This window comes from Falco rusticolus, chromosome 4 (assembly GCF_015220075.1).
Source record: "Falco rusticolus isolate bFalRus1 chromosome 4, bFalRus1.pri, whole genome shotgun sequence".
Classification (NCBI taxonomy): domain Eukaryota; kingdom Metazoa; phylum Chordata; class Aves; order Falconiformes; family Falconidae; genus Falco; species Falco rusticolus.
This window is the reverse complement of record NC_051190.1, coordinates 77,174,228-77,194,825: the sequence shown is the minus strand read 5'-3', so window position 1 is coordinate 77,194,825 and position 20,598 is coordinate 77,174,228. Positions and strand designations below refer to the sequence as shown.

The 20,598-nt window shown below is 37.0% G+C and overlaps 2 protein-coding genes across 12 annotated transcripts in view; one reads left to right on the top strand and one right to left on the bottom strand.

Moving 5' to 3' along the window:
* The window catches only part of SGCE (sarcoglycan epsilon), a 35,157-nt gene extending 21,873 nt beyond the window's left edge, over positions 1–13,284 (top strand). For 7 of the 11 annotated variants that reach the window (XM_037387292.1, XM_037387295.1, XM_037387296.1 and 4 more), the window contains 7 exons: positions 1,221–1,383; positions 4,487–4,698; positions 5,458–5,484; positions 6,192–6,380; positions 7,982–8,025; positions 8,747–8,781; positions 10,459–13,284. In XM_037387292.1, coding sequence (XP_037243189.1) covers positions 1,221–1,383; positions 4,487–4,698; positions 5,458–5,484; positions 6,192–6,380; positions 7,982–8,025; positions 8,747–8,781; positions 10,459–10,509 — 721 coding nt within the window. In that variant the 3' untranslated portion in view covers positions 10,510–13,284. The remainder of the gene's footprint in view (positions 1–1,220; positions 1,384–4,486; positions 4,699–5,457; positions 5,485–6,191; positions 6,381–7,981; positions 8,026–8,746; positions 8,782–10,458) is intronic. The other 4 variants (XM_037387298.1, XM_037387293.1, XM_037387299.1 and 1 more) reach the window with 2 other exon arrangements.
* Positions 13,285–14,080: 796 nt separating this feature from the next.
* The window catches only part of CASD1 (CAS1 domain containing 1), a 31,712-nt gene continuing 25,194 nt past the window's right edge, over positions 14,081–20,598 (bottom strand). The window contains exons 14-18 of the mRNA XM_037387291.1: positions 20,453–20,554; positions 18,986–19,126; positions 18,366–18,443; positions 17,343–17,435; positions 14,081–16,375 (exon numbers count right to left, since the gene is read on the bottom strand). Of these exons, the coding sequence (XP_037243188.1) occupies positions 16,109–16,375; positions 17,343–17,435; positions 18,366–18,443; positions 18,986–19,126; positions 20,453–20,554 (681 nt within the window). The 3' untranslated portion in view covers positions 14,081–16,108. The remainder of the gene's footprint in view (positions 16,376–17,342; positions 17,436–18,365; positions 18,444–18,985; positions 19,127–20,452; positions 20,555–20,598) is intronic.

Genomic DNA, 20,598 nt, shown 5'->3' with positions numbered 1-20,598 from the left:
TAGCAGCATCATTCATAGCTGTGCTCTTACTTAGAGAAATGTAGTTACGTACTTCAGGAGCACTGTGGACTTTCATGTGAAAGTGATAAGCTGAGGGATGTGGGGAAATTATGTTACTGAGTGTAAACTGCAGGAATGGGCTATTTCCAGTTGTGATTCATAACCATAAATTCTATTCCAAAATGATACTTCACTTAGAAACTAAAAAGGATTCAGCCTTCAAAATATGGTTGTGGTAGTGTTTTTTCCTGGCAAAAATAAAGATGCGTAGTTATTTTTAGACATTTTAGGATTAAATAATATCTAAGAAAGGGCTGAGGGTTCAAAATCTGAAATGTGTGCAGAAAATACTGTTTCAGAGCCCTTTTGTGCATCTGGAGTTTCTGAGCACATCTAAAGAAGGAAAGCAACTTCAGTAGCATACAGAGTAGTAGCAGAGACACTTAATACAAGTTGCTATATTTCAAACATTTAGTTTGATAATGCCTAATATATGAAATGGCAACCAGGACCTAATTTCTGTTTCAGGATCCACTGATACATCATCACGTAGTACAGCAGACTGTATTTTCCAGGAGCATTCTTCATGTTCAAATACAAAAATGAATAATACAAGTAGCACAGTAGCTCTTATTTTATGTACTGTAATGCTAAATGAAGTATTAAGTTTACATTCAGCTTTCAGTATTCTGCCAATTTTGTTGGCAGTGTATAGCTGCAGTATGCAATATTTTAGGCGAAGCTGAGTGCTCTGGCATGTTCATATTAGTATTAGGTATAGAAATAACTAGCCTTCCATGACTTTTTTTATGAAAAAATGAGAACAAACTCTGAAAGTACTATGCTGAGCAAGACTGAGGTTTTCCTTATGGCAAAATTACACTATTTTAATGCAATTTTCAAAAGTAGTACTGATTTACTTACATGAGGAATCTACACTTGGAGCTCTAGGACTTCATAGAAATTGACAACTCTGATGGTAAGTAAACATTTACATTACGCAGCAGAACAGAATAGGTTGTAAATAAGTAGCTAGAAAAATCCTTTTGATTTCAATCTGTTATTCATATGCTTAAAGTATAATTTTTAAAAGTAGTTTTAGTCTTTAAAGTCAGATGAATGTTACTGTGAACAATAATAATGTTTGGAAGAGTGGTTCATCATCCTTTGGGGATTTGTGAGAGGTATCCTGACAGTCTGTCACTCACCTCTTTCTGCAGTGTGTATGTTATGGTTGGGGCAGATGTTCCATTCTCTTCATGCTTACGAGAAGTGGAAAACCCACAAAATCAGCTGAGATGCAGTCAAGAGATGGAGCCTGTAATAACATGTGATAAAAAATTTCGTACTCAGTTCCATATTGACTGGTGTAAAATCTCTCTGGTGAGTTGTTGGTTTTTGGTTTTTTTTGTTATTGCATAAAAAATGTTTACAGAAGTGCAATATTTTGTGCCAGACGTGATTGAGGTAAGACTTTTGCCAGCCTGGCCAGACAACTCTGCCAAATTCCACTTTACTATGACTGATTAATACTGTTTTCCATCTAATAGACACTCATAAGGATTTTGCTATGTAGGCTAAATTATATTAGAGTTGAGCATCAGTGAAACCACCATATTCATTTTCATTAGCAGTGATTTATATAAATGGCCAGAGAACTCTAGGGCTTATAAAACTAAAAAACAAAATAGAAAGAGAGAAGTGTTGACTATGAATCAAAATAAATGGGAACATTCTTCTCAGTCAAACACAAGAAAAATGATGCGTGAACACTAGGCTATTTGCCATGGAAGGAGTATAATTCCCAAAGAGGCTTTTTAAAATTATTTTTGTTTAGCTCTGGTAAGGAAAATCAAGAAATTATAAAGTATTGTAAGAGAACATTGTAGGTAAGTTTGAACAAAGATGGTGAACATACATAAAATGAACTTAGATGGTTATTGAGCTGGTTCAGACAATCCAAGAAGAAACTGCAAGGGATACGTGAAAGGCTTTTGTACAATGTAAAAAATGTATTGAGTATGAGAAAAGGTATTCATACACAAATTTGATTAGTTAACTTCCAACCCTTTCTTTCTATACACTAGGAAAGCCGTTAGAAAGCTGGAAAATACTTGTTTTAAAAGAATATCCAGATTACTTACTGTTTTTTGGGTTTCTGTTGAGAAGTTCCAAAAGATGCATGTGCTTACCAGCAGCTGAAAAATAATAGAATGCAGTCAGCCTTTATCAAGAACAAACTATGTCAAGTCTTTGATTTCCTTCTACAAGAAAGAACAGGTGCAGCAGCAGATGTCATTTCTTTTTGGTAAGGTTTTTTGATAGCTCATAAGCAAGCTCAGAAACATGGCCCAGATGAAGCTAGGACCTAGTGGAGAGCTGGTTGGATAGCCATAATCATAGCAGAATCAATAATTCCTTTCCGTTCTTCACTAATAAGCATGGTGATGGAGCATGCTTATTACACTGAATTTGTGGTCCCTGTGAAACTGAAAGGATCTGCAGGTGCATTGAAAGACAGGATACAGTTCAGAAAGGTCTTCCTGAGAAATTGGAGAAACAGCCTTAGAAAACGGTGAATTTCAAAAGTAGTGGCAGAGGAATAGTACACTAACGCAAGAACTATCAACAGTACCCATGCAGAATGAAGCGTGGCTGGTTAGGAGTACTTCTTCAGAAAAAACATCCAGTAGTAACAGTGGCTCATAAACTCATTAAAAAAGTCATGAAGCAGCATTGTTGTGCTGCTATGAGAAAAGCAGAGATCACCCTGGGGTGTGTAACAGGAACAGGCTTTCAAGAGAAGCATCACCCTGCAGCAGCCTATGGTGCAACCTTCTTGAACTCGGCGCTTGTTCTGGCAACGTGCCGCAATAACTGAATTTAAACAGTCTTAGGGGTGTTTGCTGTTGCCAGCGGCACTGCAGCTGCGTGTTGTAACCTGGTGCATCAAAGGGAGAAGGGAGCCAAGCCTCCCCGTATCTAACCACAGTCTGCTTTTCACAAGACCAGGCAAGCAAAGGGGAGGGGGTCCCTCAAGGTCCACGGGTTGTGGGAGGGACTTGAGCCTCATTTCCCGTAACCACAGCATAGAGCAGCAAGTGAAAATACAACCATCAAAATCCTCTTCCTCCCGCTTTTGATGAGGTGACGTTGGCGGTTAGCATTTAAATTTGTGGGTCCCAAATTCTGCAAAGAGGGGCAGCATAATACATGCTTCCTCTTAACGCTTGCTTTTTGATAGCCTGTTCGCACGCCATGTATGGGCTTCTGTCAGTCACAGAAGTGCAGAAGTATTTTCTGTGCATTACTTAGGATTTGGGATTCGGCTAAGCAGCCAAGTGGAACTTGGTATACCTAACATAGAAGAAACTGCAGAATTAATGAGTGGAGAATACATAAATTAATTTGTGTCAAACTGTCTTGCACTTATTTTGTATATATATATGTGTATGCATTTGAAGCTCAGCACAACATTATTTCTAGCATTCCATGAAAACCTGTTCGTTCATTGCTTAAGTTTTAATACAGCATTTTACTTAAAGTGTAAATTATAAAGGAAACACCATCAGTTGCAAGATTTTTCAATGAACAGGCAAAAAGTCAAGCATGCAGGCAAATAGAATTTATTTTCATTAATGATTTGAAGAGAGTTTTAAAACTTACGTTAAAACTAAATCTTAACAGTAATAGCTGACTGAAGATAACAAGAAAATGGAGGTGGAAAATTGAAAAGTCATGTGGGAAAGGCAGTCAAACAGTAGCAAAAAAAAAACGGTTGTGTTTCTAGAAACATTAGACAGAGACATAAAAAAAAAAACAACTTACTTGTGACCAGGAATGCAGCCTTCTGGAGGTTAGTTGAATTGGGAGGTAGAAAAACTTGGGCACTCTGGCTCTGATCAGTTAAATGCGTATCTCATGTCAGGGTGCTTCCTGCATCGGGTGAGGAGGGAGGCAGCAGAGCTGCTCAGCCCTCGGCAGGTCTTTTTCGAGCACTGGATGTGAAGCTCAGTAGGGAGGAGGAGGGAGAAAATTGTAGGTACTCCACTCTTCATCTTTACCACCTTTATACAAGAGAGGGCAGTATTGCTATTTAGGAAGACTAGTAAGAAATTGATTCATTTGTCAAAAAGAAATAAGTATTGAATAACTAGTTTGCAGTAAAAAACATTTATTGATTTATTTTTTTTTAACTCAAATACTATTTGTGTGAGATATCCCTAAAATTAATTTGTAAAAAATATAGTATCTGTGGTAGGCACAAAATAAAGTAATAATATTACTTAACACATTCAACAAAATGTAAGGTTTATTGTTTAGAAAAAAAAGTGATTGGATGAAATTGTATAGAATTTGTAAAATGTGCAATATAGATTCTTTTATATGTTATGGTTGGTTAAATACTGCCTGTTTTTACATTCTGTTACTTTGTTGTATAATTGTCTTTTTTTCTTTTTTCTTTTTTTTTTTTTCTGGGTATCAGGTTGACAATACAAAACAAGTTTCCACCTTTCAGGAAGTGATTCGTGGAGAGGGGATATTACCTGATGGTGGAGAATACAAGCCACCTTCTGATACACTGAAAAGCAGAGATTATTACTCGGATTTCCTAATTACACTGGCAGTGCCCTCGGCAATAGCACTGGTGCTTTTTCTAATACTTGCCTATATCATGTGCTGCCGACGGGAAGGAGTGTGAGTACTTTAACACACTAATAAGTAATGATAGATTTTTCTAAGACTATAATGCATAGAAGACTATTTGTTAGAAGGATTCCATTCAGTTCATTAAAAAACATTAAAAACAGCCTAAAGGATATCTGCTTGAAATTTTGAACTATTCCTCATCCAAGCACATACAGTAATATCCAAGAGAATGGATTTAGGGCCTTTAGTCATTCTAGCTGAAAGGGTTAAAATCTCAGCACACACACAAAACTCCACAAAATCTCCACATGTGCGCAACTCTCCCAAATGCCCCAAACAAATAAAATACTAATAAAGGATCATTGGTTCAGGACAATGTTAAGTAACTTCTAAAATGCTAACTTTTATAAAATAAATCTGGTTGAGGAGATGAACTGAATTTAGACATATTATAAAAGAAAAACACATAAAAGGAAAGCAGCAAGTAACGTAACTTTTGCCATTTCTTACGCAAACTACAATTTCATTTTGTCACGGAATTTATTTTAGCCAGAAGCTTGTTCTTTAACTTGCATTTTCATTTCCCTGTGTGTATGTCTCTGTGTGTGTGTCAGTCATCCGTATCACATCTCTATACGTGCGTTCATCAAGGCCTCATCATAAACCCAGTTGCAAATGCTGCCAAGTTGCGTTTAGCAATAACCTTGTCAGCATTTCTACATCATGTACTATTTTCATCATCAGATAGATTTAATGTTCCAACTATCAATGCTATTATTTAATTCATAAATTTTGTTTTGTTTTTAGGGAAAAGAGAAACATGCAAACACCAGAGTAAGTGTCTTCTTTCCTGTTATTTTTCTTTTACCATTTAATTTTCATTCTCAGTAGCTTGTCATGCTTCATACATGTGTGTCATAATCTTCTTTCATTCTCTCTAATACATGGTTTAATTCATAAATGTGAAAGCTGCTTTTAAATCAGTCTTGGCAAGGATAGAAGACCAGAATAAAAAGGGTTTGAAATTAACAACTGTCAATTCCAAATAAAATAGTGCTGTTAGAATAAATATGTAAATATGCAATTTATTCTCCTGGTTATTGGACTTCCCAGCCTCTATCTTAAAGGCAGTGGACAGGAGAACAAATATCCTGGAAGGTATCCAGTGCCTGTACTACAGAGCGTTAAAATTTATCTGTGAGTTTTGATGAATCTACCACAAGAATCAGGAGTTAACCATAACTTTTATTTTAACTGTAGCGAATAAATTGAACATTAGCCGTAAATTGCACAGTCTTGGATCCTATGAAAAATACATATGCAGACAGCAAAATGGAATAATTACTGCCTTAAAAATGAAATAAATTCAGTATTTATTAAATTAATTATGTAAAGGTTTGCTTCTATATTGCTGCACTGTAGAATCTGTAGCACGCATCAAAGCCCTTGTATCTTTAAGAAAAACAATAATTGTAAAAGTCTGTCCATTTTAATAGAGCACTTAGAATATATACTTACTACTTTATTTTCTTTTGACATAGCATCCAGTTGGTCCACCACAGTGCTATACAGAAATCAACCAAAGAGCTTCGTGACATGTCTAAAAACAGAGAGATAGCGTGGCCTCTTTCAACGCTTCCTGTGTTTCACCCGGTTACTGGTGAGATTGTACCACCCCTTCACACAGACAGCTACGATAATACCAGTATGCCACTGATGCAAACACAGCAGTGAGTATTTAGATGTTATTTTTTAATACTTCCTGTGTTGCATAATTTAACCATGGATTCCAGTGCTTGTCGTCTGAAATGTGTTTATTACGGAGCTATTGGTAATGACTCTGTAGCTCAAGATTGCTGTGGTGTTCGCATTTCAAGCAGAAAGAAAGGACTTCTGTTACAAAGTTAAATGGCTGCAGACTTGGCAAGAAGCTTTGCGTGGAACAGTTGTGTTTCTGCATGTTTTGGAGAAAGACTACTTTGATAGAGGAATTAATTAAAACTGCTCTATTTTAGACACCCTGCCTCTTGACCCATGACTTTGGAGTTCTGGTATAAAACTACCACTGGATTGGTGGTAGTTTCATACCAGAAAACCCAGACTTTGTGAGTACTTAGTACCTGTCAGACATGGTTTATTTTTTAAACGTTAACACTGAACAGAGGAGCATATTCCATTACACAGATAATAAATACAGACTTGCCAGTCTTGGAGCTCTCAGCCATTTCCATTGTTGCCAGCCTCTCTCCGTGACAGAAACCAGAAGAGTTAGTTTCTATTCCTTAAAGTTAATTTATCAGTAACTTAATGAAACTGTCGAGCAGACCCATCCAGTGCTTTGCACACGGTTTTAATTCAGACAAGTCAGCAGTGCTGTAGAAAAAAGGCGTTTTTAGAAAGGCTTGGTTGAGGTGTCTGGGGTTGAGCAGATCTGAGGCAGTAGTCTCAGAAGTGGCTGGCGCTGGTTTTTGGTGTCGTGCTATGATACTAGCTCCAGTCAGTGGCTTCTCAGCTGGCAGGTCTGCATGGCCCCAGTGATACTGGTCCAGTGCCAGCACTAACTCAGCCCTATTTTACACATGCTTGCCCTGAATTCCCTTCATAATGTAGTTATGTGCTAGAAGAGTGTGTTCTTCCTGTCCCAAAGCTAAATTCTCCAGGACGTACAGCTGTATGAGTTATCCCTTGTACAACTGCTGCAAAGTGCTCTACCCGGTCTTTTACAGTTTCTTCTCTATTCAGAATAGCAATATTTTTTAATAACTGGAGTGCCAAAGCCTGTACCAAAGGCTTTCTTGAGTTGTGCATAGAGTACTTACCCACTTCACCTACATTCCAACCCCTAATTCCTTTCTGTAAAAACAGCCTTAGTATCTGGTAGCTGTTAAAATAGACACTTAAGCAGGACACAAAAGTGTTAACTTTGCCTTTGTAAGTAAACTGATCCGATTTGTAAAACTAGCTGACCGTTTGTTTATTTCGCTGTCAATAATGTAAGTTGCAAATACTGTCACGATTTCTGTGTTCATCATTTACAAAAACCAAACTTTGCATAACATCAGAAACCTGTGGTGACTTCTGCTGCCTCTGGCGTTTCACCAGATCTGAGCCTCTGAACATAGTTGACAGGTGGAATAATAGGAACAACCCCTTAACACTTTCTTTCTTTCTTTCACTGGTTTGGCTAACATTTTGACAACTGTATTTGCATAGTGAAAACGGATTATTGCTTCATAAGCAAAAAAAATGAAGTTTAAATACTGAACTTTCATGCATAATGTATTTTAGACTTTGTATGGAAGCATTAAAGATATTAAATTGCTTTTTGTAGGAACTTGCCACATCAGACTCAGATTCCACAGCAGCAGAGCGCAGGTCAGTACCGAGAAAATACTCTATTAAGTGACCAGTGTGGAGGAATCACTAGCCAAAACGCATACAGTCTATGGGCAGTGGAAACCATTAAAGTTTTACAGCATTGTCATTCCAGATATTATTTTTTTCATACATCAGTGAAAACTTTGGGATGGGATTGATACAACAAGTAGGAGAAATGCTACGTTAGGACTCAGCATGAGACAGTGGAGTCTGGTACAGCTAAGATAGAAACCTCCTCGTATAAATAAAGCTACAACCGGATTCCTAAATGTGCTTACACTGTTCAGATTCTCTAAAACTCGATAGGAAATCAAAATTTGTAATTCCCACCCATACTAGTTAATCTGTGAAGGAGGAGCTTTTCATTGCTGTTACTGAAAATAAAGGAGTTGATACTGGGGAATCTGTGGTGAGGCACGTATGCATGCTGCAGGTTTCCTGTGTCTTATTCATCACTTCTAAATCCTATATATAGGATATAGCCATATGACAGGGGATAAGGGTCATACAAGGAAAAAGTAGAGGCCACAGTAAAATTTTTGAATATTCAAAGAGGTATTTAGGCATTATTCTCTGTATATATTTATGTATTGAACATAATACGGGAACTACAGATCCAAGAGGAAGATTTGTTTTAACTTAGAGAGGAGTTACATAAGCAACTCTTTTTTTTTCATTCAAAATCCTTCTTCTTCATTACTGCTTTCGGGGATTAAAGGAGAATTTCGTATGACAACATTTCAGAGATTTGAGGCAAGTATATAATAGATGCTTCTGCCCATGTGTTTTGGGTTTTTTTGTTATCTGGAAATTAAAAACACATTTATAAAAACAACCCAACTGACTGCAGTTCTGCTAGCTTTGCTGTTTGTGTGCTTTATTATACGTATACTGGAAACGGCAGATGCCCCTGGCAGTCCAAGCCTCTATCCAAAGCCTCCAGCACTGGTTTGGGTTGACATTTAGCATAGCTTTTAACGCTCACTACTGCAGGCATTTGGAAGGCAGAGTAAAAATGTCACGTAGTTCAGCTCTTCTGTTCTGTTTTGTTACAAGAGTTCCAGTCCGTCTTGCAGTAAAAATCATCTGCTAGTGCTATGTGTTGACAGCAGTGAGAAATTTTTAAAAAGGTAAGAAATACAAGCTAGCTAGGTTTGTCTCTTGCAGGTCACACTGAAGAACTGCCATAAGAATAGATCTTAAAAATCCTCCTGCGTCTGTATTTTCTGCAGGACATTATTTTGGTAGAATACACCTGTTCTTTAATATTCATCACAGATGCTGCCTGTGACAAGCTCTCAGAAATCAGAGGAGGGAAAAAAAATGTATTTGGGACAGACAATGTGTCCTCCTCTTCTCTTGGTTTACAATGACACCTTTGTAACTCGGATGTGCAGGTGACACTGCAAGCCGTTCCATGACATGATGGCATGTGCCTCTTGCAGTTTATCTTCTAAAGGATATCTAAGACTCATGTCAGAAGGGTAGACTTTTAGAGTTACAACTTAAAAGAGAATTCAGGCGCTCCCAAGATGATTTTTTTTTTAGTAGCATCAGTACAAACTTACCAACCAATTTTCTTGATCTGTTCAAATCAGAAGTTTCCAGACACTTAAGGCCAAAAAAATTAGAGAACTAGATATTAATTCTTTAATTTTTTTCCTGTCCTACGAAAGATTCCCAATAATATATTCAGGATTATTAACATGCTATCAGTCACCACCATGAATAAGGAGACCTTTCTGTTTTAAAGGTTCAGTAGACCATACTTAGTAACTTGAAGAGCAGACTGTGTCTAATAACCACTAACCTCCTCAGGAACTATCTGAATCCCCAGTAAGAAACAATTGTTATTTAACCTTTTACAAAAATACGGACTTAACAGCTGAGATAACACTTGATGGTTTTCACAAAGTTCATGCAATTCTTTCCCAGTTATGTTTTAAAAGTGACAATTCAAATATATTAACGTTCATATTACACTGCTGAAAATTGCTACTGGTCTCTAATATGAAAAGTTACATTGGCAAAACTCATGAGGACTATTTTAAGGGGCTTAAATGAAAAAGTTTATAGGCTATTCCTATAAATATGCAAAAGACCAAACAGTGTATGTACACTGTATGGCGCATTTTCCATTTTGAGTTTCGCAGCCTCCTTATGAAGTCTGTTAGATCTCAGATAGAAAAATAAATTCCCGGTTAAACAGTCTTCTCCCTGATCTCTCTCTTCCCAGAAGAAAGCAAGCGAAGCTTCTTCACGTGTATGTTGTCTTTTGGTCCAGGTTGTACATGTAGTGTTTCTCCAATGTGGTTGTTGATACAGGGACTAATAAATCCTATTTATGTGCTGTTCAATCAATTGGCAGTTCAGTATTGTGGAAGCATCATCTGCCACTGATGGATTATACAAATTCTCATCTATTTGCAGGTAAATGGTATTCCTGAGGAAAGAAAACTAACAGAAGCAATGAATTTGTAATCGGAGAAGGCAGCAAATTGTCTTATTTCCTTATTTGTTCTGATTGATGCATGAGTTTTTCTGGTGTATATTGTGCATGCCCACAGTATTAAGACTATTTCAGTGCCAGAGAGTACAGTCACTTCCATGTAACTAGTGTACCTTATCCTTTTGTACTTTGGACATTTTTGACAATTTGTAAGCACTGATAACTTTTTATATTTGTTACATTCAAAAAAATAATCTTTCAAATATATGTATGAATAAATATCAAACTTTATTCTGTCCTGTGATCCCTCCTGAAAGTTTTAACAGGGAAATCAAAACTTTAAAATATGTGCCAGGTTCAAAGGATTTCAGCCTCTGTTCAGTGGGATAATTGCCTTACATTTGCACACCAAAAGCCGTAGTGTATAAGCATGAAAACTTGTGCAATGTGATGAGGTTCAGAATTAGTATTCCAAATTTATTAGGCATTAATTTTTTAGAGATTATCAAAACACAGTGAGCAAAGTTATTTTTGAAAAAAGAAAAATAACACCCCCCCCCCAAAACTTTTCCTGTTGAAAATTGGATTTTTGTTCCTTTACCAGATACTACCCTATTTGAAAACGTGTAACCAATGAAACATTTAAAATCTGTCCATTCATTCATCTGGTTTATGTTACAAGAAACTGTTACAAACTACAGGCAGAAATTAATGTCTGCAAATAAATAAGGGTAACTTTTGTTATGGTATACCTGGACTAACTTTTAACTCTTTAAGAATACTTGTTAAATAGTTCTTTTGTTATATTCCTGATGCCCCAGTACAAGTTTATTTTTTGTATCCTCCACCTTCTTTGCTCCAAAAAGAATAAAAAGAATGGTGGGAGAACTAGCTATGTAATAAACAAAGGATTCTGTTTTAGCATCTTAAAAAGGAGTTTATTAAATACATACTTTCCTGGAGGTGGCTACTTTGAGAGGCATTTCTCTGTGCAGCTGAAAGCTTAGTAAGATGAAATTTGTTAAAAGGATGTGAACCGAGGTTTCCTTATTCTTCAATAGATGGTGATAAATTTATTTTCTGACACTTTTCTGTGTATTTTAGATGAATTATTCTGATGCTTCTTTAAATCCTGAATGCAGCATAACACAGGACTTAAGGGTCTCCAGCTGTAACAGCTCACACCCAACAGTTCTTGGCGTTTTACCTTAAAGCATCATACCATTTTAAGCTGACACTTAGGCTTTGGTTTTCTTCTGTAATATTTTGTCTTTCAGGAGCTGTACGTTCATCAGGATGCTACATTGTAAGCAAAAAGCTGTCTGTTTAAAATTGCTAAATGCTGGTTATATTTCCTTAGTTGAGAGTTTTGAGGTCTCTGCTAAGAGAAATTCCGAGTCATTTAGGAATTTAAGACTGAGGCTAAAAAGAATCTGTAAAATAAGGTTATTGGAGTTTGTAAAAAGACCAAAAGTAGTCACTGGCTTTTTTTCTTTCTTTCTTTTCACAGTTATGACCATGTTCCTTCAAAACACAAACACTTAATGTTCATTTTTAAGTAAACGATGTGTTTATAGGCTTGGGCCTGAACGCAGCACCTCAGCAGGTAGTTAAAACAGTCCTGAGCTGCTTTTTAAGCTGCATTTTGTGCAACAAGTATGGTAACTTGCAGCAAAGTACGTAAGTGGCGCTCAGTACTTTATAGGTACTTGTATATTGTCAAGCCTTAAATGTCAGTTTGCAAGGCTGCCCTAAATGCCAAGCACAACCCACAGCACATCCAGCCGCATCTAACCCTGCGAGTAGTGCTGGGGGTTGTTACACACTACAAGAGGTAGTTCAAGCTACAGTCATGTAAGTTGAAAAACTACGTTTCTGAAACAGTTGGAATAAAGAGCCATTCCTACTTGCTTTCCAAGTGGCATGCATCGCTCCTACCTACCTCATCCAAAAGGGACCAGGGAAGAGATTTCATCAGCCAGTGAGCCTCCTGAGACCCCTCCTTTTTTCCAGCAGCTTGGATGGTTATCAGTGGTGAAAAGTGACCTAGAAAACTGCACACTGAGATTTATAGTGAATAAAAAATTTATCCAAGCTGTGAAAAATTTGAGTACAATCAGCACTTGGTTTCTACTAGTTCCTATCATTTTCTACTCTATTTTCAAACATACAAGCTGTCAGTGCTTTGAAACAGAAATGAATGGAATGGATTTTAAATAATTTTTAATGCAACGTAAGACTAAACTTTGTAAATAGTGTTGGTTTTGAATCGTAATGATTTCTGATAACTCGAGGATGACACGACAATCAATTAAGTACCAGCTGAGCTGCTCCCATCTTAGTTGTACTAATATGTAACAGTGCCAATATGTTTAAAGAAATTTCTTAAAACTGCTATGTACATGCATGAACAATCACTTTGTACCAGCGGGCACTCCACCTATTTTGACAATAATCTGATGATACAGGTGACTTGCGTATTAAGCACACCTGAACTATTTTATGATTGAAAGCTTCATTTATTTCAGGTAAGTTTAATAACAAATTATTTTTACTTACTAAAACAATTACTGTGGAAGCATAGCTTTATAAAGCTGGCTAAGGACACTTAGTGGCTAAAGAATTAGTAATAGTTAAACGTGCCAATAGTTAAAACAGTAAATTCACAGCCTCTTTTTAACAGTGTATGATGACAGTATGAATGGACATTGTATTAAGTGACTGTCGCAACCAAATTAAACAGAAAGCACTACAGCTGTCTTTGTAAATATAGGAAATGTAAAATCTAATAAATAGGAAAACATTAAGTGGTGAGATGTTTTTGCCTGGTTATTTTACGTAATAATGCCTCAACAACTTCGTGTCACCGTTGCCAGTGTTATGGACAGTAATACTGGATGGTGAGCATCTAAGAATGGAGGTGCAGCTGACGGCACAGCGTTTCTGTTTAGCTGATGGAGATGCTGAAATAGGTGGTGTAACCAGCAAGGATGGAGAGTATTTGCCCACTTAGTTCAGGTGCCCACATTAGATGGTACCTCCCTGATTATACAAAGAGCTCTGGGGACAGAAACTACCACTCTGAGTCCTTTGCTTAAGGAGCCCCTTCTGTTCAGTGTGGGACTTCAGTAGCTAAATTAAAAGCTACATTTCTTGACCCAAACAAATCTTAAGGATGGATTTCTTGATGTTGCCAGACTGCAGAAAAGCCAACTCCGTTCCTCTGCTTTCACACAGTTTGCTGCAGAATTTCTAGCTTGTAACCCAGGGAGGAAAAGTATTTGACACCTCCGCTGTGGAGTTCTGCTCAAGTCCCCTGACCTCCAAGGGTGGTTTTGACCACTGGAGCTGTAATTTCATCAGACCTGGGACAGTGCAATTAACGGCAGAAGACTCTTTCTTGCTGCACTGCATCTGAAATAATTTGTGATACAAGTGAGTATCTGCCCTTCATTTGAAGTAACAGTATCCAGAACATTACTCTGGGGGAAAAAGCAATACTAATCTGTAATTTAAAGTAGGCATAATAGTGAACTGTACCCCAGCTAGAGTAAAGCAATAAAAAGTTTTTACTTAATTGACGTTGCTCCCATTACAAAAATAAGCATCCACAGCACATTTATTTAATGTTTAAATTAACTTCATATTTTTACATAACCTGAAAAGAAAATATATTTATCCCACATACAGTCATAGTAAACAAGTGCATTATTTCAAACATTAAAAATAAATCTTTTAACCAAGTCTGTACAACAGATAAATAAAATTATATCTAAAATACTTAAAAGTTGTGAAAAACAAAACAAAAATTCTCTCTCAAACTCACAGTTCCCCATTGCTCCTAATACTGGCATAGATGACAGTTATGCATCCTATCCCCCACTACACTGTTCCCCTGTACCATTTCTTTCAGCCATGCAGATGTACTGATCGAGGAGGTTAAGTTTCCAAACACTGGAAGTAATGCACACAATGAGTATCCTTCCAGTAGCTTCAAAGTAGCTGGCAGGCTTTGTAAAACTGCTAAACTTGGGGAAGTGAGTGATACATATTATTTTTTTTTAATGATGAAACTTCTCCACCAAAAAAAGAAGTGAAGCCATTCCTTTAACACAGGTTTTTTTGCACTTATTGGTGGCTGCAAGTTTGAATTCAATTTAACAGGGATAAGATCAAACCATGCGCGTGACAGTTAAGCACGGTACAAACTGGGATTCATGTTTACAATCATACATAATTGCACATACGCTTGGAAAACAGTATTGTGCTTGTGGTTTTGCCTGCTAGCAAGTAATCCATAGAAGAATAAAATTAATAAAGCAACTAGAGGTCAAACCAGCACCTGAACGCAAACAACAAAAGGCAAAGAAATGACCACAACCTCACTAAGTGGAACATAAATTACAGCTTGTCACTGCCACACTGAAGGGCTGTTTCTTTCAATTTAACTTTTTATGCTAAAGGAAAGAGTAAGAAAGATGGGTGCTGCTAAAAAGGACGGGGAAAAAAGGTTCCTCCGAACAGCTCCAGTCTCATCTGTAGTTCTGAGACTCCACCATCTGCATGCAACAAGATAACCACTCAGTCCCTCCTCCTCGTATCATCAACAGATTTACTTCCACCCTTGACTTGCATCCTTTGAAATGAAAATACTATTACTGGAGGGAATATGGCACCAGTTCCTTAATGAGACCTAGGTTCAAGGTCACCTGCAAACTCAGAGAGAGGTTTGAAGATCACTGCTGCCCTGTTCTCCTGTTTCCTTAAGATCTGGTAGACTGGATATGATGGGATTTCATCTGAGTGGCAAAAGGAAGCTGGAGGTCTTCCAAGAATTCTCCATCTTGAACTGAGTCTGAAAATTATTCATCTGTTTGTTCACTGAGATGTTACAGAGAACTGCACATAGTTAAATGAATTAGTAGAAAATTTATGAAAAAGCAAACGATTTTTGGAAAAAAATCAAATTGTCTTTATAAATTTCACCTCAATTTACCGCATTCGCTGAAAACATCTTAAATTTCTAAAAAGATCCCATAAAATATTATGTAAACTTGTATATAATCTTAAATCACTGGTGATGACTTTTTATTTCCATGTATAAAGGGTTTCATATAACATATACTATCTCCACCCAAAATACTCATTTCTAAACAAAAAAACTATCGCTTTGTTCAGAAAAATGCCCCCATTTACCAATAACTTCACGTTTCACATCCGCTGAAGGTGACCATTAACGAAGGATCACAAGTTTGCTCTTTTCCGAGAATGATCACAGCATGTGTTACGTGTAGGCGGTGCCCTAGCAGCATCCGCTCTTCGTTTGGCTAATTCTGTGATATGCCCATGATATTGCTAAACCACTTCACTTCTTCGTGTCATGTTTAAACAGATATGTAAACAGAAACATATATCCAGTAGAAAAGACTCATTTTCACATGCAATTCTGTACAGTGCATTCTTGTTTCTCAGATTATTTGAGAAGGCTGTTTCCACACAAAATATGTACATTTGCACTATATACATTTTCCACACACTTAACTTAAATATCTTCTTGTACCTCCAGTTGAGAATTTTTGTTTAGGCAGACACAAAATAAACCTGAAGAAAGTTTCCAAGAATCTTTTCAAGTTAATGCCTTGACGGATCTTGCATTGCTGAGAAGAAGTGTAGTCCAGAAAAAAAACCAGCTATGCATAGCAGCCTTTTCAGCAGAGTTGAGTTATCTTTAGGAACCACAATCTGTGCTAGATCATTAGTGATCTGAGAAATCTCATGTGCTACACACACAAATATAAAAGTGCTGACAAGAATGTTAAACATTGGATATCCAGGAATGAGCACCAAGATCCCCTTTGTGTCTGCTGCCAGCCAAATATGGTATTGGCAAATGAAAAGCTGAAAGAAAAAATGAAGTGCGGTTAATAATGATTATATATATAAATATTTTTACTTACATAAAAATATCTAATTATTACTATTGCACCGACACACTATCCTTCTGCTTAAGTCAGACATTTATGATTAAATAACATACTTCGAGAAGCTGTATTCCACATGTTTTTCATTTACATTATGTCAGAGCAGATGAGGAGTACGCCTCCATTCAGTTACTATAGCTCTGGTGAGGGACTGAACTAACATATGCGCCTGCAAATGAAAAGACGATGCTTCAACAGCTGATGAATGGAAAGATCCCGGGAGCGGATCAGGACCAGGAATCAGAACAGCGAAAATGTGATCCTTTAAAAAAATCAAATTCAAAATCATGTCCTACATACACATTTTATTGCAATGAGTTTCCCCCCTAAGTTCCTATCCCTTTTTAAAGTATATTTTAGTAATCAGATAAAATTAAACATTTAATATTATTAAACAGCAAATAAAATGAAAAGCAAGATAATTCCTACTGTTTCAAAATACACACTCAATGCAACAAGATAATATTTGGACTAAGAAGGGGTTTTTTGTAAAGGTACATTGTTGATTAATGCAGGAAAGCTTTGTAGGGCAAACACTAGTTAGTATAATTCATGCTGATCCTTCAGCTGGCTTACATTTTTATCTTCCAACTGCATACACACCACAGCTTACTCCAGCATTAAGTCCCCACTCTCACAAGCCTATACTCCCGCCCCCCCCGCCGAAACAGCGTAAGAAATAAGTTTGCTACTGTGAGACTGCCACTTCAGCGATTTTTAAGTGTAGACAGAAGCTACAATGCCAAGAGGTCAAATACGACAGCATGATACTAAGTAAGCCAATAAATGTTTTCGCTATTTATGTGTTATACTCCAATATTGATAATAAAACCACCTGTCATTTCTAAGTTTCAATTCACTGTACTTCTCATCATTCTACTTACCTCTAAAGAAATTTTGCCAAACCAGGCAAAGAACGAGCTATACACAGATCTGACATATCCAGGAATGTTCCTGATGAGGATGAAAGCTAAAATCTTAAAACAAACAAAAAAAAAAGTGACTGTGGATGACAAGCAGATTACACACACACGCACATCAAAGGTTTAATCACTTTCGCTGTCCGAAGTACCCCATGCATTAAATTTTCTTCATGATCTAGTAAATATATAAACCAAACAAAAATCCATGCCAGTTATACCTAATAAATTTTACCTTGAAATTGCAAATCTCTTACATATTCTTATAGCATAGCAAGTCACATTTACACCTTCAGTAGAATCACTAGGCACCGTCACAAAACATGTTACACCATGCCAGCCTAAAATGAAAGTGGCCACAAATCGGAGCTAACCCTCAATTTTTAAAGAGAGGGTGTCGGTGGACAAACTAATATTAAAAAATTAAGTCACATATGCACTGAAGAGAGTAGGACAAACTATTTAAAAAGAGGAAAGGGAGGAAACAGAATCAGACAGCTGGGATACAGTGAGGCAGGGAACACAGTAAGAGGAAAATCTAAATTTAAGAAAACCACATGCATGCCCCTGTGGCCCACCCCCTTTCTGCCTAAAACTGACTACAGGGTCCCATAGGTTCCTTCCTACACTAACACCTCCCAAACACTCACGCTTCCCTACAGCCGCCTTCTTTTCTACTGCTGTGCAATTAGTTAAATGTTGGGTTTGGCCTTAAGCAGTGTATACGAAATCTACACTAAGGATATCAAGGTTAATCGAAAGCATAACCGCACTATGCGAGTTCAGTGCTTAAAGGCAATGAGAAACAGTGTACAAGGCAGTTAAACCCTTTTTCACTTTCAGACATTAAAGACTTTCAGAATGACGCTCAGTATCTGACATTCCATGTTAAAGCAAAAATATATACTTTTTTTTTTAAAAAAAAAGCCCCAACACGAACAGACTACATTCTATCACTGTAAGGAAGAGGATCATAATTATAATTACCTGCACCACAGAAACAGAAGGATGTAGTTCATTGCACTCTGTCTTGTTTTTACAGCTACTAGCCCAAATAGAGTAGGTCTAAAAGATATAAAAATCAGTCTGTGTAGCAGTTATATGTAACATTTAAAAATTAAGCACAAGGTAAGCTATTTTGAAGTGCTTTCAGCAGTAGTTGCTTCACTAAGATGTGAGACAGTAATAGAAAAAACTACATTGCGCTTAGTTTTGTGTTTGTCTCAAATTCATCTTTGCAACTGATGAATACCATACTTACTCACACCTTAAGATACATGCACACTGTTGGCAAATTTCTTTTATCACAAATAGACAAGCAATTAAGAGTGGAGGTAAGAGCCGCATTATCTACCATATTATTTTTATGATCCAATTTTCTTGTAACCTTTGCAATGAACTGAAAGAATGATGATGTTTTACAGTTTACTGAAAGGAAAAATATTTTATTGAGTAGACAGGTAGGGCTGTGCACAAAAACACAGCTGAAATATCTCCAGATCAAGATTTGATTTTTTAAATCAACGTATTTTCTAAACAAGAACTTCAGAAATCTTATTCTTTAGAGATTTACAAACCTGATTATACTAGTTATACTAAGTACGTACCAAAAAGGATACAACTGAAATAAATAATAAAACATTTGAAATTCTGCTGGAGAAAAGAGGGTCTCCCTTTCCTTCTGATATCATCTGACGTTTCTGCAATGCCAGGTAAATGAAAGCAAAGAGCATCCCATGAAAAACCACCTGTAAAAGACAAACAGAATGCAATGAATATTTCATGGCTTTTACAGGAACTTCAGGTACAAACTCTAACGCTACAGGATAAACTATTTGTAATACCAAAGCTTAGGCTTCAAAAGGTCCTTTCCCAGATTTACTGAAGTGAACAAAAATAGGCTTTCTACACTTGATTGTCATAAGCTGCATTTTTAACTCAACTCAAAAACTACAAATAAAGTACTCTTACTAATGCTTCAGAGCATTAAAGACATAACAACAAAATTTCAAGAAGCTTTCGAGTACCCAACATACCCTCTGCAATCTATGCCAGCATTGAGAAGGGCTTTCTCTGGGGAAAAACCAAGAGTCTCCGGCCCTCTCCCAAGCTGGCAGGTGAAAACATTCAACAAGCACTACAAGTGCTTCCCTCCCTCACAGACACAATTCTTAAACAGAGTGTTTTATGACCTTATGCCAAGTTCTCATTAGCTAGCAAGATGATGCTGTTTCAGGCCCATGTGGTGCTTATCTTCTGTATTTATTTTGAGACTTGCTCTTCAGCGGCGTCACAGCACACCCACTGTTCACGAGCAACAGCACTCCAAGCCTGAAATGCTGCAACACAGTGTGCGCTGCTGATGGGAGCAGCCCAGGACGAGCCTACTGTGTGCTTTGTGAATTTCAGCTACTGCAGACCAACAGACATAGAAGCGTGCAAGTCACCCTATTAAGCCTACGTTTAGTAAAGAAATGCTCCCATCTTAGAAACTCCACTTGCTTACCAAGAAGGCAAAAAACCAAAAAAGAGACCAGTGTCTCCCTGTTCTATTCCCCCACACTGTAGGTTCAGTAACCGGAAAGAAAGCACTTTCCCACTGGAAAACTATTTTAAAATACAGGAAAGAATAGTCTGGTTTGAGCATCAAGACCCTGATTTTAAAAGTGTTTCAGAGGTAACATTAAAAGAAATATATCCTTAACTGATATAACATTCAAAAAATATTATTAAGAAAGCCACCACAATAATTTGCCTTGTATTTCAATAGCCTAAAGTGCTACAGGTGTTACACTTCCACACTAAAATTTTTGAGAAAAGATAAATCTCGGTCATTTGATGACTTTATTTTTTAAAAACAAACTAAGTAGGATCCAGCAGTAAGTAAATCAACACCCAAGCAAGGCTTTCACTGACATTTGCAGAAATAAGGTGGAGGTAGCTTAGTCTTCTATTAAACAACACACTAGAACAAATTCTTGCTTTCTCTGGAGGAAAGGAAAACAACCCTCCCCTCTCCCCACATTAAAAAATATACTTAAAAGACCATGTAAATTAATGCAAATGTTACACACATAGCGATCCAGCTTCCACCTAAACCACCATTCATAAACATTCCCATTCAGTTCAAAACACTTGGACAGTGGCCAGAAAGAAAATATCTTCTCAAATGCACCCTGTAGAAAATAAACATGGCAAAAGCATTAACAATTGTCAGCCA